Here is a 27366-nt window from a genome sequence, read left to right on the forward strand (position 1 = left end):
ATTTCATATTTGTACACCTATACCAACGACATCAAAAAAATCACAATTTTGAATTGAGGCTTCATAAGATGATGGTGAAGGGTAGGATATCTTGTGTGAATTTTTGGAAACAACCAAAATGACTAAACAGGAATAAGAGAAAAAAAGGAGAATGGGTGGGAAGGGGGCCTTACGAAAACAAAAATCAGTTTAACAAGGTTACTATAATCTTTTTATATGGATCAAGTATTGACACTTTAATTTTTTTGAAACCACATGGATGCAATAGATTAACTTTTTAAAGGTTTGACAAACCTGTAACTTTGACAAAACCATGGGGACTATTTCTGTAATTTACTCTAAAAATAAAATAAAATTTTAAACCGTAAAACCAATTAGACTGTTTCCGGCATTTCCATTCAAAGAAAACCGAAAATGGCGGTCGAGTCCCATAAGACAGAAAACCCAACGGTGATCGCTCCACCCAAACCAATAATCATATCTGCAGAGATCGGGAGGAGAATGGATCCACCCCTCATTGAATCTCAGCCATGATCAGAGGAAACGTCGATTATCCGGATACACTAAAATCAACCCACAATTGAAGTAACGGCGTAAGAGGTTTTAGTTTACTAATCCACTTCCATTATCTTGATTAACGAACACATTCTATTTAATACTTCTAATTCACCTATTTTCCTCCACAGATTGATCTTATAAATGGCGAATTTCTTATCTCAGTTTCAGTCTATCAAAAATTCTTGCGATCGCCTCATCATTGCAAGTATGATTCCCAAATTTCCTTAATTACAGCTCTAAATTCTAATTTTGAAATACGCATTAGCGTACTGAAATTCACTTCCACTCTCAGTAATCAGACCAAATTTAATGCGCATTGAGTTGTGAGTTGTGACATTGAATACTGAAATTAAATTGTTTTCCAGTTGACGATGTGAGTGATTTGTGGCCCCTTGTGAAGGAAGGATTTGAGAAACGGCTTCCATTTAAAAGAGCTACATTGAACAACAAAACCCGAAATCCTGTGACTGTAGATAATCTTCCAGCCGAGTTTATCTTAGCATCAGATCAAAGGGTCAGAAGTCGTTTCCTTCCAGAGCAACCATTGTTTTGGTTTAAAGAACCATATGCAACTGTGGTTCTTGTGACCTGTGAGGTAACTACTAAAACCTAACGTGAAACATTCATTGATCTGTATGAGTTGAAAAATGACAAATGATTGCTACAGGATCTGGATGAGTTCAAAACAATTCTGAAACCACGTCTGAAATTAACCTTGCAAAATGATGAGAAGCAGTGGTTCATTGTGTTTGTGTCTAAAGCTGCTCCCAATAATGACCAAGCATACAAGATGGCACAAAAAGTTTATGGAAGACTTGAAGTTGATTTCAATTCAAGAAAAAGGGAAAGGTAAAGTTGCATCTACTCATTAATCAATCATGAATTTCATTTTGTAACATTCGCATACTTCCATGAATTCAACTCAGGAGTAGTGGTTCATCAGGTGCTGCAAATTGGATCTACATGGACCTGAAACAACTTTTTGGGAAGATTTACAGCTCAAAATCATGGAGTGCATTAGAAACAGTCTTGATAGGCGTATCCAGTTTTATGAGGATGAGATTCGAAAGCTCAGTGAACAACGTTTTATGCCTATTTGGAGTTTCTGTAATTTTTTCATTCTCAAGGTAACCATAAAGGCTAAAGCTCTTCTGTTAATATGATAATAAAAGCATTTTTAGTATGAAATAATTAAAAATCTATTTACAGGAGAGCCTGGCATTCATGTTTCAAATGGCTCATCTTAATGAGGAATCATTGCGCGAATATGATGAACTAGAGCTCTGTTATTTGGAAACAGGTGTTTTATAGTTTTTATATATGTGCTATGTATATTTTCTGATTTTTTTTTTTGCCACATTTAAGCTTTTTCTTTTTTTTTTCTTGTAGTTAACAATGCAGGAAAACAAAGGGAGTTTGGAGGAATAGACCATGGAGATGATCAAGCTGCAATATTAAACCCTAACAACAAACAACTGTCACAAATTGTTGAAGATGATTCCTTTAGGGAGTTTGAATTTCGACAATACCTATTCTCCTGTCAAGCTAAGGTTATTTAAATAATCTTTGTTTTTGTTAGTAACTTAATATGGATTAATGATTATTGAACTTTTATTTTTCTTTTCACAGCTGTTATTCAAGCTAAAACGTCCATTTGAAGTTGCATCAAGAGGGTTTTCATTCATTGTTAGCTTCTCAGAAGCATTGGCCTTACGTGAGGTAGGCATTCAATTCATATCATTAATATTTAACTAATTTTTATTTTCTTATTAATTGGTTATTATTCTCCAGAGTGGTTTGCCCTTCTGTATGAGGGAAGTTTGGGTTTTAACTGCATGCTTGGGGTTGGTCAACGCAACTGCTGACCATTACAAGGATGGAATAGTGGCACCAGAGATAGAAAAAGAATTTTATCGTGTAAAAGGAGAGTTGTATACTCTATGTCGTGTTAAGGTAATTAAATTAAATAAAAATAATAATTTTGAATATGGATGATTATGATAATATTTATATTACCTTCTTCTGTGTGTATGTGAACATGATAGTTCATGAGGCTTGCATATTTACTTGGGTATGGATCTGATATAGAAAGAAGTCCAGTCAACAGGTGAGATTGATTTCAATTCTTGCTTGAAAGTCAATTCTTTATTCTATACGTGATTCTCAAAAGTCAAAGGTGCCTCTTTTTTTTTTCTTGTGTAGTGCTTCACTTAGTATGCTACCATGGCCTAAGCCAGCAGTTTGGCCTTCAGTTCCCTCTGATGCTGCATCCGAGGTTCTTGTGAAAGAAAAAGTATGTATCTATGCTATATTTACTTATAAGTTATGATGAAACAAACTTTGTTTTAGTAGAAATGATTGTGATTGAACTAAATTGTAGATGATGCAAGAAGCTACTCCAAGGATCAAACATTTTGGTATTCAGAAGAAACCATTGCCTCTTGAACCCTCTTTTCTTCTACATGAAGCTAATCGCCAAAAAAGCTCTCGTTCTACAGGTAATATCGATGATGATTCAAACATTACTTTTTCATTCATTGTTATCCGTTTTGTTAACATATTACATGATGCCAGCTCAGATTCCGAAGCACAATCATCTCAACAAAGGAAACTCGCTGAAGTTTTTGTGGCTTCTCAACATGCTCTACGAAAAACTATCTCCGATCCTGGTTTATGGAACTCGTTATCATCTTTACAAGAGTTTGAGGTATATACAGATTAAGTTTACTATATGTATAATTGGAATTTTAGTATTGAATTCGTATACACAAACAGAAAAAGTATCTGGAGCTATCAAAGGGAGCTGCTGATAACTACCATCATTCATGGTGGAAAAGGCACGGAGTTGTCCTCGACGGCGAAATCGCCTCCGTCTGCTTCAAAAACGGCAACCACGATCTAGCTGCGAAATCATACGAGAAGGTTTGCGCGCTTTACTCCGGCGAAGGGTGGCATGATTTGTTAGCCGACGTACTCCCAAACTTAGCCGAATGCCAGAAAATCCTCAACGATCGAGCCGGATACCTTTCGTCATGTGTGCGATTGCTTTCACTCGATAAAGGCTTGTTCTTAACAAACGAACGTCAAGCGTTTCAATCAGAAGTCGTTCGTCTTGCTCATAGCGAAATGGAGGATCCTGTTCCGTTAGATGTGTCGTCGTTGATAACATTTTCCGGCAACTCAGGGCCGCCGATGGAGCTTTGCGACGGAGATCCGGGTTCGTTATCTGTAACTTTATGGTGTGATTTTCCCGATGACATCACTCTTGAATCACTTAGTCTCACCTTAACTGCCACCAATAACGCCGACGAATGCGTCAAGGTATTCATTCCACCATTTTCTCCAAGTTTTCTTCAAATTTCTAAACTCAAATTTAATTTCTTCAAATTTTCAGGCAATTAGAAGCGGTGATGTAACGATACTGAAGCCTGGGAGAAACACAATCACGCTTTCTTTACCCCCACAGAAACCCGGTTCGTATGTGTTGGGTGTTCTCACGGGGCAAATTGGTCATTTACGCTTTAGGTCTCATGGTTTCTCGAGAGGTGGGCCCGCTGATAGTGATGACCTCATGAGTTACGATAAACCCACTCGACCCATTCTGAAGGTAGTAATTAATTATTATTATTTTTTTTCAAAAAACAAAGTACATTGCTATTAAGTCAAAATTTGGTGATATAATTTATTTTTGTGTTATGTTTTGTTGTTTTAGGTGTTTAAACCAAGATCACTTGTTGATCTTTCTGCAAAAGTTTCATCTGCGTTATTAATGAATGAAGCTCAGTGGGTTGGAATAATTGTAAAGCCATTTAAATACTCCTTAAAAGGAGCTGTTTTGCATATCAACACTGGGCCTGGATTGAAGATTGAGGAGTCACATGACATAGAAATGGAGACACATTTTACTTCAGATGATGATAATAATAATAATAATAATAATATTAACAATAATAATAATGATGATGATTCTGTTGTTCCAAAAGAATTTTCTAAACTTACTCTTAAAAATGGTAGAATAGAGTTACCAGATTGGGCAAGCAATATTGTTGGTGTTTTGTGGATACCTGTGCGTGCCATAAATGAAGGACTACCAAAAGGAACATCTGCAGGTTTTAATGATTTTTGCAATTTTGGTTTAAAAAGGTTTCCATTTGAAAATTTGGTCCTTATTTTATGTGGACCAAAGTTGCAAGAGAAAATCTTTTAGGATCAAAAGCGAGAAAATCAATGATACTTATGGACCAAATATGTAATTTACTCTAATCTGTCTTTATTATTTGTTTTAGGGGTAGTATTGTCCCAAAGAGCAAATGTAGTCGATGGACTGAGGACATTAGCTCTAAAGCTTGAATTTGGAGTGTCAAGAAATCAGATATTTGAAAAGACAGTAGCTGTTCATTTCACTGACCCATTCCACGTCAGCACACGCGTGGCAGACAAGGGCAATGATGGTGCTTTGCTTTTGCAGGTTTTATTTTCATTAAAACTATAAATAATTTCACAAATCAATAATTTTCTACTATAAAACTAGTGTTAATGTTGGGTGAAAAAATATAGCACATTACATATTATGATATAAAGAGTAAAGTATGTTGCTATTTCCTTCAATTTTTGTGCATTATTAATTTTTGTCATTTTGTTGTTCCAGGTGATATTACAGTCACAAGTCAAAGCCTCGTTGACTATTCATGATGCATGGTTAGATCTACAAGATGGTTCTGTTCATGATGGAAAACCAACATCTGCATTGTTTCCTCTCATTGTTCCTCCAGCCTCTAGAGCTGGAATTTTATTTGGTACTTTCTTTAAAAAAAATTTTAAAAAAAATGATATTTTGATTCTTATTTTATTTGACATGGATTTGTGGTTTTGCAGATGAAAAGAAAGCATTGCATCCTGACACAATATTAAATATTAAATACAAAATTTCTGGAGACAGAAATCATGGATCTCATACTCCCGTATCCTTGGAAACAAAAGCACATGACAATGATGTATTGACATTCAGGAGTTCTCTTGAGTTACAACGACCTGTTCTAGAACCTTCTTTAGCAGTTGGTTTTCTTCCTCTTCCTTCAAATGGTCTTAGAGTCGGCCAGCTTTTCACCATGAAATGGAGAATCGAAAGATTAAAGTTTTTTAAAGATGAAACATCTTCTGGTAACAACAACGTAAGACTACTCTAATTAATCAACAACTTTTAAAAATATTACATCACCATGTTATTTAAATCTAGAAAGAATTAAAAAAAATGTTAAAAAGATTTATATTTCATGTAACAGGACGAAGTAGTGTATGAAGTGAAGGCGAATTTAAAGAATTGGATGATTGCCGGGAGGAAGCGAGGCCATGCTCCCCTCTCCACAAAGCAAGGTATATGCAAAAGACGTTAATACCCTCGTTATCCTGATCACTGACACTGATACTGATACTGATACTGATACTGATAGGTTCAAGGATCGAGATTTCTATATTGTGTGTACCGCTAGGTGCTGGATATGTTCGGCCTCCACAACTGGAATTGCCAAATGTGAATCGGGCAAATATAATATGCAATCCTGCGGGACCACATTTGGTGTGTGTCCTACCTCCGCCTTTGAGCTCATCATTTTGCATTCCAGCGTGATTTCGATTTAAGAAAAAAAAAATCATGTTTTTTTTTTTGTTTTTGGTGTGATTGCATTTGGTTCTATAGAGAATGAGTGACTATGATAAGCAATTTTGTAGTTTTTATTACCAACTTTTAACATAAGAAGTTGAACGTTATGTAAAGAAATACATTTTTTGGATTTATTAATAACACCGGTTTTGTAGTTATATTTAGGGTTATTGGAGAAATCTCAGATATCACTCTGGTGGATGTACTTTGTTTGTAGTGGTTGCTTTCTCCAACAACAGTTTCACGGGGGGAATTTAGATAATATTCAATCTTTCAAGCTTGAGGCTCACCGGAAACTTACTTTTGGGTGACCTACCAAGTAGAGTAGCAATTTAGATTCCTAAAATGTTTAGCAGCGTAAACTTTTCCCGGCAACACTAACCACCACCTTCAGCCGATGAATGGTGGTGATGGTGGTGGGAGACGGAGGTCGTTGGTTTGGAAGACATGTAGGCAAATGGGTGGGGTTTCGATAGGAGAATGCCACATCATCAATGCATGTCACATTAGCGTCCAAGTGTAACCTATGTGGACATTAAGTAGACCACATCATCTAAATAGACTCTCGATAGAACAAGGTAAACATTGTCTCCTAACATACATTAAGGGAGGTATTAAGCAACACTCACTACCATCTTAACAAGAGGAGAAAGACCTGGCTTGCTTGTGATTGGTCTTTTTCTTTTTTTTTTTTTTTACAATTGATGTAAATAAATTTAATTATCATCGTACAACAAGTGACATGGCAAACGGGCAACAAGCTGTGTCGCTACGCCTTTTTGTATAGCAAAGTTCAATCTTTTAAAGACTACATTCATAGAACTAGGGGATATACCATTGCAATGCATGATCCGTTGTATTTTATTAAGAAGTTCTACCGCATCCGGTGCGAGTAAACCAAACATATCAAACGCAAATAGTATGAACACGTCTTTTTCTTTGTTTTTTTTTTTTGCATCACGCTTTTTGATTGATTCTTTTCATTTGATTTTTTTTTATTTTTTTCTTTCTAAAATCCAAGTGTACGTGAAAGCTTAGGTCGAAGGTAAACATATGATGTGCAATGTTTTTAGCATGTGCTAAGCGTTCGACCACTTCCTATAGCCTAAGGTTCACATCATAAGGCATGTATTTCAAACATCAATGACTTAAAAGACATAAAATTTAGTTCATAAAAAATAAAATAAAATAATTTGTTGGGTTATAATGACAATAACGCTTATTCCAAGATGTAGTTTTTTACATCAATTTCTTCTTTTTCCATATTCACTTAAAAAAGTTTAGCTAATTTATGTGTTAAATATTAGGGAAATTTTCAAAAAAAAAAAAAAAAAAGCTATATTTTCAATTTTATAACTGAAAAAGCCATTATTTTTTTTTCAAAAAAACCACAACATTCATGAATATTTCAAAAATAACCAATATTTACCTACTATAGCCTTTTATATAGCATATAAAGGGCATGAATATGACACTATCACACCATATATTGTCATAATAACGTCACATCATTCTTCGTTATTCACTGTTCCACATAAGAATTATTTACCAAACAGGTGTTTTTCAAAATTTTATTTACCAAATTTGTATAGTTTTAAAAATATTTACTAAATATAGTTTTAAAAAATAATATTTTTTCTAAAGCTTTCAATTTTTTTCCTTTTATCTTTTTTTAATATACTCTTTAGACTTTTATTTTAACTTTTTGTTTTTTGCTTTTAGTTTTTTATCAAATGAGAAATTACAAACACCATTTTACCTTTTATTATGTTCATTTTATTATTTAACTAGAACGATGGTTCTTCAAATGACGGAACCAAAACTAGAACCGGCCAATTTGATTGTAATTGCAACTGACGGTTCTTCAAATGATGGAACCGGAACAAGAACTGTCACACCGGTTCTTTGGATTTTGGAACCGATTTTGATTATAGATACTCGGTTTCATTTGTTTTTTTAACTTTACTACTAATTAACCATTACAAAGTGCCCAACATAAGAAAATTAAGCATCAAATAGTGACAAAAATTAACCATTACAAAGTGTCAAACATAATAAACTAAACATCCATCATCCAATTCGGAAATTAACAAAAATATAGCCATTACAAAAAATTAACCAATCAATGTAATTGGTAAAAGATTAAAAAATTTGAGCAAACCATCACTTCATTGGTTTAGCAAATAGGCAATAACGAAAAACTTATTAGTTGAGGCCATCTGCAATGCTCTTCGTGACCATAAACTCCTTCCACCTCCACGTCACCATCATCCTCTTCCACAACATAGCCGGTATATTGTCCACATGGATTGTGGGCGTGGTCAGCAGGAGAGAAGAATAGAGACTTGATTGGTCGTTGTCCTCCGATCTCCCCACAACAAATCACCACGATCATGAGTTACCATGAGGGTTCGGGATGGTATACACGAACCACGTTCGTGGCCACTTAGACTATGAAGCTCTTCTTGGTATGCATTCATGTAACGCCCCAAATTTCAACCCAAAAATTTCAATTAAAATTTAAGCGTGTATTCAAATCACAACTACAAAATCTTAAATAGCATGGCGGGTGATGAAGGGGGACAAGATGGGCATGTGCACAGGGAATCACAAAATTATATCACGCCCAATTATAATCCACGACTCTACGCACAGAAAGCAACGGCATTCAGTCGATCATTCAAGACAGCGACATTCGGACTTCAATTGTTCTCTTGGTCAAGGTTAGATTTTTCTAGTTCTCATTTTGTTTAATTTTCCACTTATCAAATATTTAGATTATCTTATGATTGTTATCGATTATTATTCTTATCAAATGTAGAGAAACTGAATTAGTGAATATTGAATACTTATGAGTTATCATTGTTGCTAGATTATGTTATCAGAAATCAAAAATTTTGAATGTTGAAATAGATTGATTGATGATTGAATCGGAAATCAAAGATTCTAAATTTTGAGATAGATTATAGATTCTTGCATAACCTTCCATGAGAAGAGAAGACCCATAAAACAAAATTACAAAATTTGTATGACTCTAAAGTAATCACATATACATAAAAAATTATATTTCTTAAGTCTTACACATTAAATTGTATTTGTTTTCTTTTGATATACAAGTTTAATGGCATCATGGGCACGTTGGGTTTGAAGGAACAAAAGAAAATGTGAACTCATCACTTTCAATGCATTTGGAGTTCGAAACTTATTTTTCTCCATTAATAAACCCATCAAATTACACCCCACAAAGCACACATAAACATTTTTTTTGAGTTTTTCCCATTTTTTTGTTTAGATTTTTTGTTGAAAATTTTAATGATTTATGAGATTCGTCATATGAAATAGTTGCAGAAGACAAGGAGAAAAGCGTTGTAAGCTTCTTTAGAGATCAAAGAAGGTTAGTCACAAATTTGGCATCAAATAGTTTATGTTTTATATTTTCAAGTTCAATTTGTCATTTTAAGTTATGTATATTAATTTGATTTCATTTTCGGTTAAGCAAATCAAGTTTTGGGGATCATCTTTGGATTGAAATAATTCGTTACACGTTAGGGCATTTTTTTCCGGTTCGCCCTGGACATTTGAATCCACAGAACCGGCCCTATTAAATAGGACTATTTAATCTTAAAATATTTATCAAAGTATCGTCAAAAGTTATCACATGCACAAGTCTCCCATGGATACGATGCAATCGAATCGTGCCCCTCCTTTATTATAAGAAAACCTAAAAACATTTAAACCACAAATTGTAAGCACAAAACTTAGTGAGTTGCCCAAAATACCACACACATCACTACAGTTATGGGTTATCAACAACCCTGGAGACTACTCGAAGTCTCAGCACATACATTATCACATATCACAATAACAACACTAAGACCCAACTGGTCAACACGTATATACCACCACACAGGCAAGCATATAAGAGTCACAAGAACAGAAAGCATCCTACATACACAATTTAGTGGGTCGGCATTAGTACCTTCGACCCACGAGCACAGTCAGAAGACTCACCTGAATCAAAGAACTCTAAAACACTACGATACGATCCCTTTTCTGCACTACTTGCACCGGCGAATCTAGTAACACTAGATCCATATAAAATCTTAATTAATAGCCCAAAATCCTCAAGTTTGATTGTCACACCCCGAAACCGGAACGACGGAAACGTTCGGGGATGGATGACGTCATATGTAGTATCACAACAATTTCATTATATTAATCAAAGTGAACACAACCATTACATTGAATATATAAAAAGTATTTACATCTATTTGCTTCACATTTTTATACATCAAAAGTAGCAAAAAGAAAGACGAGACTCTATATGCTCCGTCTTCTCAAAAGTCTGCTGAGGTACCTGTCTACTGATTTCCTGAGAATACAAACAGTTTTAAAAACAGAGTATCAGTGTAACAGCTGGTGAGTTCATAAGCATGTTTTTATAATGAAAACCTGTCACTGAATCTGTAAAATGTTTGTATGCTTCCCAAGTCAATCCAATATTTTCTAACATATATGTTTATTACTTTGTTTTGTAGTAGTGTATAATGTATTAGTTTGCATGTCTGGTTACCACCAGTTGTACTGTATAACGTTGTTTTGAATGAAAACCCTTTGTATGAAAACCCTGGATATCACCAGTAATGTATAGAATGTTCTGTTTGAAAACCCTGGTTACTACCAGTATGTATAGTAGTTTCATTACTTAAAATAAAACTATGAGTTGAAATCCCTGGAATCCTCCAGTTGTATTATGAACTAGTTTTATTAATGAAAATAAAACTAATGAAGAACGAAATCTCGTAAACAATAAGGTTAGTTTATACTATTGTGAGTTTGTATAACCATGCTTGATATGACCTAGTGACCTCTACGACGTTCTTCAAGCATCGGACGTTATGACATTTGTCACCCCAGGCATGCCTGCCTAACTGTAGCTAGCAGTTCAGGTGTGGGATAGTCAATCCTGAATAGATCTATTCACAAATCTCACGCTCTCCCTCCAGGAGACTTTGGTTATACTATGATAGGATTTAACCCGCACCCTGAAGGGTACAATTGAAGTGATGTCTCACAACCCTGTATTAACTAGTTTATGTGTAGCTATGTATGGTTCTTTTGTATTTGAATTCATGTGTATACTTTATAAGGTAATAATTATACTTAAATAATTATTTAATGTTGTACTCTTGAAGTCCGATTGTAGTAATGTATATCATAAACTAAATTTGTCATAGTTTATATGTTTTGCAATGTATAACTCTGAATTCATAAAATTGTGTATTGAAAATCCCAAACTATACCTACTATAGTTGGCATGTATGTTGTGTATTTGGTTCGTGTATTGATCTGAAAACTATGCAATTATGGTTGTACGTTGAAAACGTCCCTTATGCTCAGCATGTTACAAAAGGGATAAAATATCTATATATTTTATTAAACATAGAAATCTTTTGGTTATATTAATTGCATAAGTTTTAATCTCGTTGAAATTCTTTTGTATAAGTTCACAAAATCATTCGTGTTTGGCTTGTATTCCCCCCTGAAAACATGAAAAATAGAAAAAGCATAAGGGTATGAACTCACAGTTGGTTGTGTGATTAGTCGAATAGCGAGACTGGGAGTGGAAACCCTTGGTTGGATGCACGCGGTACTCAACGAGATCCTAATCAACAATTAAATACATAATTGTATTTTATTAGCGAAACCATTATTTATAGTGTTAGAAAAACACTTGCTTCTGGTTTAGGAATGTTACCAGAACTCAATTGAATCAGAAAAGTGGGTTTTCAGTCAAGATTCACGGTGTGAAGGAGTTTGCGGCCGTAAAGGGTTTCCGACCGTGAACTGTTCTCGGCCGTGAACAGCCCCTTGAAGGGTTTACGGCCGTGAACGGTGTTCCTGAAGGATTTATGAATCTTTGAAGGGTTTACGGTCATAAAACGGTTTACAGTCTTTGAAGATTTAAAGGTTAGAAGGGTGTACGACCGTAAACTCAAGAACAATAATGTTGGATTCGATGAAAAACGTGTTTTAGATGCTCGAAAACAACCTCCAAAGGTGATTCTTGATGATTTTTGGAAGAAAAGAGGGTGTTTTTGGTGTTTACGGTTGAGGGGTTAGAGAGAGAAAGAGAGAGTTTTCGGCCAGAAAAGTATAAATGAGGGGTAGATGCTCATATTTATAGGGGGTTCCATGGTCGATGGTGGGGGCCACATGTCGCTGGCCGTAAACGGGTTTACTGCCGTGAACATCACTTAGGCCGAAAACTATCGATTTTTCAAAGGAAACTCGGGTTTTTCGCGTGATTTTGGTTCCGACTCATATATATAAAATTCAATTATATAACTAAATGATTTTCCAAACCAAAGGAATTTGACAAAAATCAATAAAATTCAAATTTTATTAACAGAAATCGGCTAACGGTAACGGAAAAAGGTTCGGGTTGTCACATTGACCCACGGTCAAACTTGGTCAAAAGTTAACGGTCAACGAAAGTCAAACTTCGGGCTGACTACGCCCATCGTACTTAGCTCGTACGCATGGCGTGCTCAACTCATACGTATGGCGTACTCACCATCCAGAATCGGGACCCCATAAGAGTACGCACAACGTACTCAAAGGTACGTCCAGCGTACTTGGTCAGATGACACTTTTCTGTTTAGTGCTTATTCTCCAACACTCAAATCTAGTCTCACAACATCATTCTAAGATGTTGTTTGTTTTTTTTCTGCGGATCTTCTTGGCCTCTTCTGTCTGCACCATGCAGACCACGCGCAGACATTAGCATTCGCAGACTGTTTGTTTTTTTGAAGACTGCAAACTTAAAAATGTATGCGCACCCTCTTTTCGACACAGATGTCGACCAGAGTCTTCTAACATTTTCAGACATCTTCTAGCCTAAAAACACATATATCTTTCACTTTTTTTAGTTTTTTTAATTTATATTTATTCCAACTTTATTAATTATAAATAATTTGAAAAAAAAAGTTACAATACTTTAAAAAAAAGTTCAACGACACAAACATGATATTTTTTGACAAATTTATAAATAAAGATTTATTACAACAATGGTCATTGAAGTTGTTTATATAAATATGAAAAAAATCATAATACATTCTTATATTTTTGTGCCAAATTTTTTAAAACATTATTTAATATAATATCGTCAATTTCATGGGAAATTTTTATGGCACGTTTTTAATTGATTTAATTGAAAAAATCGAAGTTTATTTTCATCTATGTACGTATCAAATTCTTTGATTCCTAATTACAATGTTTAGATATAACTTTGTGACTAAGATTGTTGGTTTTTATCAAATATATACATTAATTTGTACCATTTTTATTTAGATTTTTTGTACAATAATACATAAAAGTTGATCTAAATTTGTTAATTATTTATAAAAAAAAAGTCATAAAATATTAAAAAATCACTTTGAAGTTTATAAAAAATCAGTTCATTTAGATTTTATTTTATTTTAGTAGCCTATAGATGTTAAAAGAAACAAACAATCTTCTTTTTTCATACTAGAGACGTTTGGCCCACCTCTTCTACTGCAGAGGTCTATAGATGTGGTCCGCAGACTGCAGACATTTTGCCTCAGAAAAAACAAACAACACCTAAGTCATAAAGTTTCCACCTTTATGACTTTCCATGTCTAAAAAAGGTCCAAAAGTCAAAACCTTAACTTATTAATCCATTAAGACATCATGACACTTACATGGAAGGAATAGAAGGACCAAAATCACATTTTTATGAATACTAATAGTTCCATAATGGATAAAGTTTCCAACTTTATCCATTAGAATGGTCCAAACCACCAAGATCTATTTTTTAAGTCTCAAAGGGACTAAAAGAGCATCTCTTTCAACTTAATCCATTAGTTCCAAGTCTCCAACCTTTAGATCTGAATTAATATGATGTTTAAATGGATAGATTTTCCAACTTATCCATAACAAGGCCACAAAATTTCAAGATCTAAACTTTATGCACTAAAGTGACCAAAAGATCATAACACCCAAGACTAGCTAGATCTATCAAATGCACCATCAAGATTCAAACTTTATACCTCTAGAAGAAAGATCAAGGTGAACAAAGTCTGGATCTACAAGCTCCAATGCAACCAACACTTCTCCAAATAGATCTTTCTTCTCCAAGATGGACTAAGAACACTCCAAAGAACTCAAGATCACCTTCTTTTGCTCAAAAGGACCAAACTAACGGTTAGGGTTTTCATGGGAGGGTGTTGGAGAGGTGGAGGTTGAGAATTGAATGGGTTTGGGGAAGTTAAGGAGCTTAAATAGGGCTCAACCTAGGAAAATAAGGTTTGGGCACCAATCGCGTACGCCCAGCATACTCATGGTACACCCATCATACTCAGGGATGCCCTAGTACGCCCAGCGTACTTCCCCGTACACCTAGCGTACGCGGCTTAACCCAAAACTACCCAAACTTCAAACGGTCATAACTTCTTTGTTTCAAATCCGATTTCGACGTTCTTTATATCCACGGAAAGGTGTTGAGGAACTCTACAACCCTTGACTTAAAACAAATCGAACTAAAATCCATAATTTATAAAAGAAGTCTGAAACACTACTTTTCCCATTTTACCCTTTGACTACAAAGTAGAAACCGAACTCTTGGATCACATAATCTACATTACCCACATCCAAATGGGTCTAAATCTCTCTTTCCCAAAACCCGAAGCCTTATGATACTTGATCTTCAGGTCACAACCCTGAATTATGAAACGACTCGAAACAGGGTGTTACAATTCTGGGTGGCCTAATGCAAGAAAAAGAATTAAAGAATGTAAACTATTTTTTATCAAACCAACCACGCCTCCAATTTTACCAACAATTGAATGTAAATTATCATTAGTAAAAATATATTTTGACTATAAGTAAATTACATAGTGCATCTATAACCTAAATAACATGTACTTCTTCATCGCTTTCTCCTTATTGGGATTTCACTAAAAAACAATGAACCAAAAAACATGTATGTTGTGGAAACCACCTATTACTATTACATTCCAAAGTATGTAAGATCTAAAGCAAATATTTTCTATATATAGTAGTGTTATTTTCATACATTACCTTGAGATCAAAAATATGAAATCGGGAAACAAAAAAGATGAAAAAGATGAAATTAGAAAGATGGAATCTTGAAATCAAAAACTTAAAATAAGAAAGATGAAATCAAAAAATATGGAACCTTAGAATCTCAATGGAGATGATAGAAGATGAGGAATCGTCGGAGGTGAGTGGTCGTGGAGGAAGCACCGGATGGTAATGGTCAACGGCGTGTGGAGGAAGCGTTGATGACCGGTGCGGCGAGAGAGGACAATGTCTAGCCGGAGATGGAGACGTCTGAGAAATCGAGATGTAGGCGTGAGTTTGGGGTTCATGGCATCCGATTTCTATAAATTTCAAATTCACCTTATTTGGAAAATATTTTCAAAATTATACTTATTCCGTAATTTTTTGGGGATAATGACTTAAAAGAGTAATATAATTTTCGATTTGTACATATTTGGTCATTAAGTTTTTTGTGTCCATATTTATCCCTTCAACTTGTTAAACTATACACCTTCAGTCCTTATGACCGGCTACTCCAAGTAAGCCGGAAAAAAACAGCTTAACGGGGTAATATATTTCTCATTTTATATACATTTAGTCCTTAATATTTTTGTGCACATTTAGTACTTATTTTTTGTTGAAAACTAAACAAACTGGTCATAAGTATTTTTAATACTTATGACCAGTTTGTTTAGATTTTTCTCACGGCATCCTACGTGGGACGATAATTAATAAGGTTTTTGGGGTTATTGATGTTTATGGTCACCGCACCCTCTGTTCCTTGGTTGCTTAGGTCTTATAGTTTGACTTCGTTCTTGTGTTCTGAACGTCGTAACTTCTTCATAAGATCTTAGATTTTAACGATCTCTATATTCGCACGTTCGTATTTGAGTGTAATACAACTTTCATTTAGATTACTCGCGTTAAAAAATTAATACATTTTTACTTACGATCATTATATCCATGCGTTCTTTAGGAATGTATGTATGCATATTTTTTTTATAAAATCATAAGTAAAAATATATTACTTTTAACGGGATTAATCTAAAGGAAATTTATAGCAGACTCAAATATGAAGGTGTTGATATAAACATCATTAAAATCTGAGATCATATGAAGAAGTTACGATGTTCATAACACAAGACCTGAGCCAAACCATAAGACCTAAGCAATCAAGCAAGTGAGGTTGTGGTAGCCATAAGAATCACAGCCCCGAATACATTATTAATGTTTGTCTCACATAGGATGTCGTAAGAAAAATCTAAAGAAACCGGTTTTAAGTATTGAATGTGTACAAAAACAACAATGACTTATTTTGTAAAAAAAAATATTAAGGACTAAATGTGTACAAAGTGGAAAATATGTTACCCTATTAAGACAAGTTTTCCGGTTTACCTGGAGTAACCGGTCATAAGGACTGCATGTTTACAGTTTAACAAGTTGAAGGGGTAAATATGGACGAAAAAACCCATTGACCAAATATATACATATCAAAAAATATATTATATTTTTAATTCATTATCCCTATATAAAAAAACATCATTATTGTCAAAAAAAAAAAAAAAAAAAAAAAAAAAAAAAAAAAAAAAAAAACTCATCCACATAATCTTATAGGGGTGTTTACATCATACCATTACAACTTTATTATTTTTAATCTAATACAAATATAAATAAAAACAATATAAATGATTAATTAAACATAGAAATATTTCTTCAATTTTATAACATTCAATGATAAAATTAAAAACATTACATAATAAAAATAATGAAAATTACGTCTACTCGTCATTGTTGTCGTTGGATATCAAATTGTTGTATGTATGTTCCGCCAAATCATCGTGAAGGTTGTTATGTCCTTCTCATCTTTGAACCTTTATTAGTCTCGGTAAATAAAGTGTGGGTTCATGCACTACTTCAAGTTGTGGAAGTGGTTCTTCTTTATTATTGATGACGATCACAGGTCGGCTCGGTCTCTTATACGAAGCATCCAGTCCTTGAAGTGGATTAAGTTATTATTGGATTTTTTGTATATATTAATTCCAATTCTTATTCCTTGATTTTAGCCTTGATTGATAGAGAAAATACACATCTCTGATTACCAATTTGTTCATGGTATCAAATTAGGTCAAAAACAAGAAATCTTAAAACCCAAAAATTTTAGATTCTTCAAGAATTATGGGAAGACCTCCTGTACTTGCATTCTTTAGTAAGATTGGAACGACTATAGTCCTGGAAACCTATCTAAAATGCAAAGATTTTGATATTCTATCTTGAGACTTTAACTTCGGTAGAAACTATCGCCTTCACCGGCCGATGATCAGACAACTTAGATTCATTTCAAGGGTATAGTATCTGCTTTAGTTCATCCCCAGTCCATATTATCCTATCACACCTACCATATATTCATAATCCGTCTAGAGTATTTGAAATTATACAAACTAAGTGGAGAAATGAATGATATAAAGGGATTTAATTACCATGCAGCAGAAGCAAACTAAAGGAGTCGAAGGTACGAAATCAATGATATAAAAATATTTAATTACCATGCAGGAGCAGGCTTTGTTTCATCATTCCTGCCAAATTTTCATCATAAGTGGGAACATATTTATAAGTACGTAGGAGCAAAATCAATTGTTCATTCATTTCATGCTCTAAATTCATCATCTATAGTTCTATTCGTGGCTTCAAAAATTCAGTTATTTAAAGTGTTTGATATGTGATTAATTACTTTGAAGATGAAAATGTATAGGAGTTTCAAATGCATGAGGTGTTTGGAAATTTGTGTGGGGGTTTTAAATGCATGAGATGATTGGAAAAATGTCTCATTTATAAGTATTGTATGATGATATTCTATCTTGAGACTTTAACTTCGGTAGAAAGTATTGCCTTCACCGGCCGATGATCGGACAACTTGGATTCATTTCTAGGGTATAGTATCTGCTTTAGTTCATCCACATACCATATTATCCTATCACACCTATCATATATTCATAACTCGTTTAGAGTACTTGAAATTGTATAAACTATAGGAGTGGAAGTTGAGAAACGAATGATATAAAAGGATTTAATTACCATGCAGCAGAAGCAAACTAAAAGAGTTGAAGGTATGAAATGAATGATATAAAAAGATTCACTTACCATGCTGGAGCAGGTTTTGTTTCATCATTCCTGTCAAATTTTCATCAGAAGTGGGAACATATTTATAAGTACATAAGGGCAAAATCAATTATTCTTTTATTTCATGCTCTAAATTCACCATCCATTGTTTTGTTCGTAGCTTCAAAATTTAAGTTATTTAAATTATGTGATGTGTGATTAATTATTTTGAAGGTGAAAATATATAGGGTTTCAAATACATGAGATATGTGGAAATTTATGGAAGGGTTTAAAATGCATGAGATGATTGAAAATGTCTTTTTTATAAATATAAATATAATATGACGATTAACATGTAAGTAAAGTAAACACGTAAAATGTTACCGGAAATGTAGCGAGACGTAAATGTATTTACTTAACTCGGATAGTTATGGGATACCATATTTGAGGTTTGAGATCAAATAAAAATAAAAACTAAAATCAATGCTTGATAACGACGGCTTGAGGTTTTTTCCCCAGTTTCAATTTCCCTCCTTTGGAGGAGCAACATGATTTTCATTCTTTAATACCAACGGGTTCATTGGTATCAAATATTCAAATGTACTAAGAGAAATCAAATATATATTGTTTTCTATTCATTAGATCATGATGTGTGTCAAAATTGAGATATTTTGTTCTAAAATTTTGAAGAAAAAAAGGTTAAGAAAGAAAATAAGAAGATAAAAGGAAAGAAAAGGTTCTTTAATCGAAAAGAAATGAAAGAAAAATAAACATTTTATTTACTTTTTTCAAAATCATTTTAAATTTAAAGAAAAATTATGAGGAAAAGTTATCCTTCCACTTCTTCATTTTCTTCCATTAAAAGTTCAAGAACTTCAAAAAATAAATAAATAAAATCTCAAGTCCATCTATTTTTTTTTCCTCTCACTAGGTTAGACTGAGAAACAAGATGTAGAAAGAGATAATTAATAAATTTCATTTGGTATTATTTTATAATTTTTTTTGGAAACGAATAATATATTATCAAAGAACCCTCACGTAACAAGTAGCTAGGAGAAGGCAAAAAAAAAAATGAAATACAAGATATTAATAGGAGAATGGTGAAGAACTGAAGATATCCACTCTTTCCATATTCTATCTGAGTAAAAAAATAACTATGAATAAAACATAAAAGGATATTTAATTTCTCATTTACTATTTATCTCTGGTGCATTAGATTTATGATTGTTTGATTTACGCTAGTTGGAGGTGCCAAAATTCATGATTCTAAGATAAAATAAAACACATCTATAATACTTATCGTTTTTATTAAGAATAACTTCAATAATCTTGCTTTTATTGTTATTTATAATTATTGTTATTAGTATTTTGATGTTACTATTATTATCAGTATTGTTACTATTATTACTTATGATAAATTAAAGACACGTTATGATTAATCGCTAGCAGGGTAGGACTTAGGAGGTGAAGTAGGTGCAGAAATTATTGACTTTGAAATTAATTGACTTAAATGGGAAATTATTAACAAAGAAAATAGGCACGAATATATTTATCTTTGACCATTTTTTTCATTTTTTTTTATTATATTGGGACTACGGGTGACAATTGTTGACACGAAAAATAAAAATACACGGCATTAAACGAAAATGGGACGAAACTAAAATTCAAATTCGTGTTCGTGTCAAGTGTAAAAAAATGATATTGTGTCGTGTCGTGTTTGTGTTCAAAATTCGACACGAAATTGACACGATTTAGCATTTATTTGTCGTGTTTTTCGTGTTATGTATGATTAAATATTAATTAAATAAACTAATTGTTCTATTATGTTATCTTTTTCGTATCGTGTGGTGTTTGTCGTTTTTTAATTGGTTTATTTTCTTGTTACTTGAAAAAACACAACATTGTGTTGTGTCTTGCTCATATTAAATATAACATTGTCGTGTTGTGTTAGACAAACAAACGACATAATGTCCCAATTTACTATCAATTGTGACTTTTTAATAATATTATTGATATTTATTTTTATTAATAAAAATTGTAAAGTATTTTTTTCTATTAAGTTGAGGGTTTAAATTACAATGAGATATAAATGAAAAATGTAAAATTTTAATTTAACACAATAATAACGTTAAAAAAAGCTCCTTTTAGATGTTTAACACGAATTTATCATAGAATATGATACGTAATCTATTTATTATATTTATTAATTTGCCTATCTGTCAATTATATAATATATTTATTTTTTAGAACATCTTTAATAGTAGTCGAATATTTATAATCAACCTCAAAACTAGTTTTTTCTTCGATGGTTATACGGGTATCCAAAATACCGCCGCTTTTTCAATGATTTATTTCGTTTTCTTTTTCCTTTTAAATTACAAGGTTGGTGGGAAAGGGCTCGGCAATTGGGTCGGGAACCTCCTCGAAGGCTTAGGCTAATGAGAATAGTAATTCACTGTTCATTATTAATTGAGACAATACAATTTTTAATTGAACCACTTAGATATGAAATAAATTTCTGTTTATGTTTGTCTTTAATAAACTAAATCTCACATAAATTAGTGATATTTCATACTACTATTGCTTAATTATATTTAAACTATAAATTTGTTTTTATTTAGCAGTTATTTTCTTTTAATAAATATCAAATATCATTTCATCTTAATGGTTTATATAATACAACTAGGATTTATTAGATGCGCGTTGCGGCGGTAATAATGAATTTAAGTAGCAGAGCTTTTTCAATAGCAATATAAATATAGGACTTAAGTTACCAAACCACAAAATTTGTGGACCAAAGTTATGCATAGAAACTTATAGGACTTAAGTTGCCAAAGCACAAAATTTAAGGACCACAACTTTGCCAAGAAAAATGCGTAAAAATAACTACGAAGATATAAAAAATTTACGCCAAAACATAGATAAAGTCGGTGGATAGGAAAATCATATTATATATAATATACGGTAAACATGGGTGTTTAGTTTCTAGAAGGGGTGTAAGGTTGCGGGGGCAATAATATATTTAAAAAGAGGAACTATTTCAAACGCGATGGGTAAAGTGATATGAAATTAAATCAGGTCCCAAAATCACTTAACTATAAAATAAAATGAAGTATTTCAATCAGACCTTAAGTACATACTCAAAAGCAAAATTCATGAAACAATTATTCAAACAAAATAACGAAATAAATCCTAGCTTGAAACAAACAACATGAACTTGAAATAAGTTGATTTAAATAAAATTACGACTTACAAAAAAAATGGATCAACTTATCTCCTTCATCAAAGGGATTAGGCCTAATCGACCAGCCATCACCGCCCGATTCGTACATAAATATTAAAAATTGATGCGGAAACTCAGAATAATTGGTTAGATTCGAAATTGATACTTGGTCAAGTAATTTAAAAGAATATGAATCTAGATAAATTAAAAAAAAAAAAAAAAAAAAAAAAAAAGCAAGCATCGGTAGCTAGATATATGAGGGTCGTGGTGGAAACATGGGCGAACATAGTCGGTTCCCAGAATGGCGGGTGCAATACTTCAAATTTTGCATAACAATGTAAATTTTTGATATGTAGTTCTACCATGAGATTGTCTTTGTCTTGGGTGGAATGTTTTAACACAAAATGAATGGTTCATATAGTCACCATAGATAAATGGTTGAGAGGGGTTCTGATTCGTTCAGAAATTAAAAAGAAAAAAATACATATTACATACGAAACGCTCTTAATTTAATACCGAATGATTAGGAAATTGCCTCTTAAAAAACTTACCAAACACCCTCTAAAATATTTTTAAAAGTTGTCATTTTCTTAGTATTTAAAGATGAAGAGACTAATGTGGTTGATGCGTGAAGATGTCCAAAAAACCTTCAACCCAAGGGAAGGGCCACTAGGTACCAAATAACAATCATATCGCATGTGATGCTATTTATTGCCAATCACACGTCACACGTCTCAAACAATCACTCCACAGTATAAAAAATTAACCCAAAGGTTATGTTTTACGCCAAAGGTTCTACTATTTACTACTTTAACAAGTATAAAAAGTAAGTATTAATGATCACATGCAACACTATAAGCAACTTGTAATTTTGTTCTTATTTATATTTCAATAAACTAAATTACAATTCAAACAACATACTTCTGGTTCCACTTTGTTTCACCAGACCTTTTACATTCCTCGTATTTTCCTAACACATCAAACTCTAATATTAATTAGTTAATTATAATTATATATCTTATTATTTATACGTATATAAAATATTTTCTATTAAAATAAGCTTAGTGGATATTGTTTTTTATCTTTTTTTTTCCGGATTAAATAATTCAACAGATATTGTGGAATCTCCAATCCAATCTCACTTCAGTGGGACCCATCACGTGCTGATGGCTGGGTTTCCGGAACGACACGATGTGGCTGCTCACCATGAACGCCGTTACCCGCTCCGATACTCTGATCTCCTCCATTTTCAGTTCTTGTAGCCGGAGAACGTACTCCGGTACGTGAACCATGTCCCAAACCACCCCTACTCCGCCTTCTTTCAACACCCTCACCACCTCCCCCACCACTCTCATCCTCTCCGCCGATGCCGCCGCTGTTTTCGGTCCGAACTCCTTCCCGACTTTGTGAACAAACCCCGCCGACACCACCACGTCGAAGTAGTTGTCCGGAAATGGTAGCCTACGCGCGTCTCCTTCACGGCAGGTCACGTATTCCTGTACGCCTTCCATTCCTGCCGTCCTTAGGGTTGATAAAGTCGTGTTTTTACGGTCTAACCCGACGACTCGGCCGGAGCTGCCTTCTTTTTTGAGCTGCATTGCGACGGTGTTGAGGAGGATGCCGCGACCGCAGCCGACGTCGAGTACGGTTTTCACGGTGGACCAGTCGTGGACGGCGCTGACCATGCGTTGGGCCATGTCCCAGCGAAGGGCGACGGAGGAGTAGAACATGTTGCCGGCGGCGTAGAATAGGCAGACGGCGGAGAGAGCTGTGACGGAGCCGGTGAATCCTGCGGCGAATCTGGCGATACTGGTTGAAAATACTGACGGGAGGATTGATTCGAAGGAGTAGCAGATCCAGTTGAAGTATAGAAGGAATACGAGTGATGAAGCGGAGAAGACAATCGCATGGATCAAGAGAAAAATCGGTGTGTGCCAATCTTCCATGCCGTATATTGCATAGATCTGAGTCCAATCTCTTCCTGCTTTCCCCATTGTTGGAAGTTGATTTTGACCAGATTTAGAACTCAGAATCTGCAGTTTTAAAGCCAAAAAATGTTAGAAAAACAGTTTGAAATTTGGGATTTAGCAACTAGCATAACAGTATTCTCGACCAGTAAACAGTAAGCGAATATATCCCACAAAATCAAGCGTAAAGTCATTTCACCAATGAAAGCTCAGTCAGAGTGCAAATTCCATTTACTTTAAGAAACTAAAACAAAAAGAGGCACACATTCCTTTTGTAAATCACGAGAATATGTTAGGTTGCCGCGAAAATTCACCAATTTGGAATGAATTCACATGTTTCACTTCTATCTCTTTCATCGGCAACCAAACAGATTACCAAAAAGTAGAGAAATTAAACATCATAGAAGCCTAAATCAGATTAACTATTCCTACGAAAATGAACTCTGCAAGAGCACTGAAGTAACACTTACAGTTCAGGACAACGCAACGCGAGATTCGTTATCAGATCCACAGAGAACGATGTAGAAGTTTTTGATCTTCACTAACTACTTGAAACTCAGCAATCCGAGAGAGAATTATGAGAAATGAAGGAGAGATTTTTTCAAGGCAAAATTCATATCAAAATCAGCAGTCATGAAAGACGGTGATTCAGATCTAGAATCAACCGGCGACGACTTTCGCTTTAGCTTTCGTCCTTTCGTTCTTTGCAGTTTGCAGCGCGCACAGCCTTCTGAAAGTCGAGTGAGTGAAGAAAAGGAAGATAGTGAATGAATGTGGAGGGAGGGAGGGAGGGAGAGAGTCGGAGGTAGAGGTGGTGGTTGCGGTGGTGGGTGGCGGTGTTTAAATCGATAAAGAAATGGGTAATGCTGTCCCTCTTTTTATACTGGTGGCCTGGTGGGGGTTAGTGAAGTGAGGTACGGTTATACAGACGCGATAACCAACCAAGACTTTGTACGGAGTTTAATTTAACCGCTAAAATGTTTTGAAACCAAATATAAAATCATAATTAACAATAATAAATATATTTTTAAATCAAATTTTATTATAAATATTATTCTCCTTTTTTGCAAAAGAGAGCAACATCATTATGTTAAATCATCATTAGTAGACAAAATTTCGAGTATTTGTTTATGTTAAATCATCATTACTAGACAAAATTTCGAGTATTTTTTGTTTTACGTAATATGATAATAGTATTATATCTAACTTAGACAAAATATTAAATATTTTGTCACTTTACATAAAAAAAAACATTGTTTAAAATATAAATTAGCATAGAATAGAATGGTATTATATACATACATGAAGCTCACGGCACATAAACTTTTTTTTTGTGTGTGGATTTAGTCTTTTGTTGAAATAGTATAATGCAATTATTCTTAAATGTATAATTGTTTAAATAGTATAATGCAATTATTCTTAAATGTATAAAGTCTTTTGTTGAAATAGTATGATGCAATTATTCTTAAATGTATAAAGGTTAAAGGTTGTTCGATATGACCCGGTCAGATAGGTTAAAAAGTTGTTCGATATGATTCGATCAGATTCAAACTGTTTGATATCATATTTTGAAGTCTCTGACTCGATCATGACTCATCTGATATTCATCTTACCCGGTCAGATTTAGGATCGTGTCTAATTCAATCATATAACTATCAAACAACCCATTAGAGAAAAATATAAGTGGTACATGTGTTTTGAAAAGTCAATTTTCAAAAACAAAAAAAAGGAAAAAAAAAAAAGATGTATATTTTTTTCTAAACAAAAAATAATTCTATATATCAATTGTCATCGTACAATGAGTGAGATGGCAAACGAGCAACAAGATGTATTTTGTTTATACTTTACATTTATGATGTGTTATTATATCATGTTTGGAAGATTACGATGTAACACGTATATAAAGGTAAATGTATGATTTACCTAAAATTGATATTTTTTTTTCATGAAAACATTATAATATGTTTTTTGACATTTGTTATGAGAAATCAAGTTTTTAGATGTTTCACAAAAATATACTTTATTTTATTTTGAAAGCTTTCTTGTTAAAAATGTTTAAACTTTTGCTTTAGTTGTGTTAATGAATATGATTTGGCTCGGGTTTGATCAATCCAAATGGTTGATTTGTATATATGAACTTGATCTATTCATTTACCTATTGAACAATCGAATCAATTTTCTTATGATTTTTCAGTAAAAGGAAATAAGCTGAGTCAAATCATTACCCCCTTTATTTTGCACCTATTTTGCACCAGTTCCAAATATGAGCGAGTGTATGGTTCTTTTGTCTGTGTTTATTTGTATTTCTTTTGGGTTAATCACAAAAATGATCAAAAATGGTTGTGCTCTATTAGAAGAAAATGACCAAACTTGAAATATTTTTCATAAAAGTATTTATTTTGTGAACTGTTTAACTTCACAAATATCACATACAATAACTTATTAAGCATATCCAAATATAAAAATATAAACATAATATTGATTGAAATAATAAGAAGAGAGTGTATCCGAATAATTGTTAGAACAAGTTATAACATATATATTTAACTTGGCCACTGACGAAATTTTCATCCTTTGACCAAGAAAATGTCAAAATCTCGATGGAGTACAATGTGTGGTTGACAAATTCAATTTGTATTAGAAAAATATCCACCATGTAGTTATAACATATGAGTTTACATGTTGTATGATATAAAAAGGATTATAGGTCAAAGCCCGTACTAGTTGTTAAGACCGAGTAAAGATATCGTATTTTATCTATATCATAAAAAAAAACTTATTCTTCTAAGAAAATATGAGCTACGTATGCTTGCTGAAATAGGTTTAGAATAACATTTGGACATCCTTTCTCATTAATCACAATGGGTACTTATAGATTACAATATTCAAATTTATTCTGACTCTAATACAAAATAAGGAAAATTATAATGTGGAAATTATGACAATAATAAACCTAATATTGATCGAATTATATCGCTAATACGTCCCCCTTAGTTTGAGCGGGAAGTGGCGGAACGTTCAACTTATAAATGAAATCTTAAACAATATTATCCTTGTTGATCCTTGAACTTTTGAGCTTAAAAGTGGTTCTTGCATGTTCTTGATTTTGGATGATTTTACATTACTAAGGTTGAGCTTGTATTGACTTGATATTTGAAGGTTGATATAAATCATGATTCAACACAAGAAGATGGTAGCATGTTTGAGACATTTATTCAAAACCCCGTTTGTTTGACATAAATCGGACTACCAATGGTACAAAGAAACTTCTAAAAAAGAAAAAATGTAAAACACCATAAAACATTGTTGAAAACTCGATATCCTGTTTTTTCCACCTACCTAGAGGATACTAGAGATAATCTCGATGAACCGATAAATTCCACACACACACACACACAGAGAGAGAGAGAGAGAGAGAGAGAGAGAGAGAGAGAGAGACTAATGGAAGACACATTAGTGAATATAAAGAGGCTTGAGAGTGCTTATAGTGAATTTTGGGGTAGAGAGAATTGAGATTAAGGTTCCGTTTGATAGACATCTTTTCAAATCCAAACAGATCTTTCTGGCTGAATGGACCGGAAAGATTGTTTGATATGTATAAAAAAAAAAATGGGTTTTTCCCGGTAACATATGTATTTCCCAGAAAGCTCCAAAACCATATCTTTCTGGCCGAATAGGCTGGAAAGACAATTGTGCCCCAAATTCTATCTCTTTCTTTCTTGCATTATTAATTTCTTTTAAATAATTTTTTTAATTTCTTTTTTATTGAATTATTATAC

General features: G+C 33.4%; 2 protein-coding genes across 5 annotated transcripts; one reads left to right on the top strand and one right to left on the bottom strand.

Annotated features, from left to right (window-relative positions):
• Positions 1-393: 393 nt before the first annotated feature.
• On the top strand, positions 394-6662 carry LOC145062728 (trafficking protein particle complex II-specific subunit 130 homolog). 4 transcript variants are annotated; one of them, XM_079010318.1, is made up of 21 exons: positions 394-600; positions 687-763; positions 924-1153; positions 1226-1407; positions 1502-1685; positions 1768-1858; positions 1948-2108; positions 2188-2277; positions 2350-2511; positions 2604-2665; positions 2761-2851; positions 2939-3056; positions 3138-3265; positions 3334-3879; positions 3953-4165; positions 4271-4667; positions 4845-5026; positions 5207-5354; positions 5434-5729; positions 5841-5931; positions 6009-6661. In XM_079010318.1, exons 2-21 carry the CDS (start codon positions 700-702, stop codon positions 6182-6184), a joined length of 3612 nt encoding a protein of 1203 aa, XP_078866444.1. In that variant the 5' UTR covers positions 394-600; positions 687-699; the 3' UTR covers positions 6185-6661. The 4 variants fall into 4 exon arrangements, with proteins under 4 accessions (XP_078866444.1, XP_078866442.1, XP_078866443.1 ...); XM_079010316.1 differs by having other exon boundaries at positions 2939-3265; positions 6009-6662; XM_079010317.1 differs by having other exon boundaries at positions 394-593; positions 2939-3265; positions 6009-6662.
• Positions 6663-22475: 15813 nt separating this feature from the next.
• LOC145062624 (uncharacterized) lies at positions 22476-24445 on the bottom strand. Its single transcript, XM_079010203.1, has 2 exons — positions 24058-24445; positions 22476-23653 (listed from the first exon to the last, which is right to left on the bottom strand). The coding sequence occupies exon 2, from the start codon at positions 23612-23614 to the stop codon at positions 22727-22729; it is 888 nt and encodes a 295-aa protein (XP_078866329.1). The 5' UTR covers positions 23615-23653; positions 24058-24445; the 3' UTR covers positions 22476-22726.
• Between the last annotated feature and the right edge of the window lie 2921 nt (positions 24446-27366).

The sequence above is a fragment of the Lactuca serriola genome, chromosome 7, assembly GCF_051521515.1.
Source record: "Lactuca serriola cultivar US96UC23 chromosome 7, Lser_US96UC23_V15, whole genome shotgun sequence".
Classification (NCBI taxonomy): domain Eukaryota; kingdom Viridiplantae; phylum Streptophyta; class Magnoliopsida; order Asterales; family Asteraceae; genus Lactuca; species Lactuca serriola.

Coding starts and splice junctions, on each gene's coding strand:
- LOC145062728 (XM_079010316.1), top strand. CDS start 700: ATGGCGAATTTCTTATCTCAGTTTCAGTCTATCAAAAATTCTTGCGAT. Junction 4,668..4,844: donor ACCAAAAGGAACATCTGCAG/GTTTTAATGATT, acceptor TATTTGTTTTAG/GGGTAGTATTGTCCCAAAGA. Junction 5,932..6,008: donor TCCCCTCTCCACAAAGCAAG/GTATATGCAAAA, acceptor TGATACTGATAG/GTTCAAGGATCGAGATTTCT.
- LOC145062624 (XM_079010203.1), bottom strand. CDS start 23,614: ATGGGGAAAGCAGGAAGAGATTGGACTCAGATCTATGCAATATACGGC.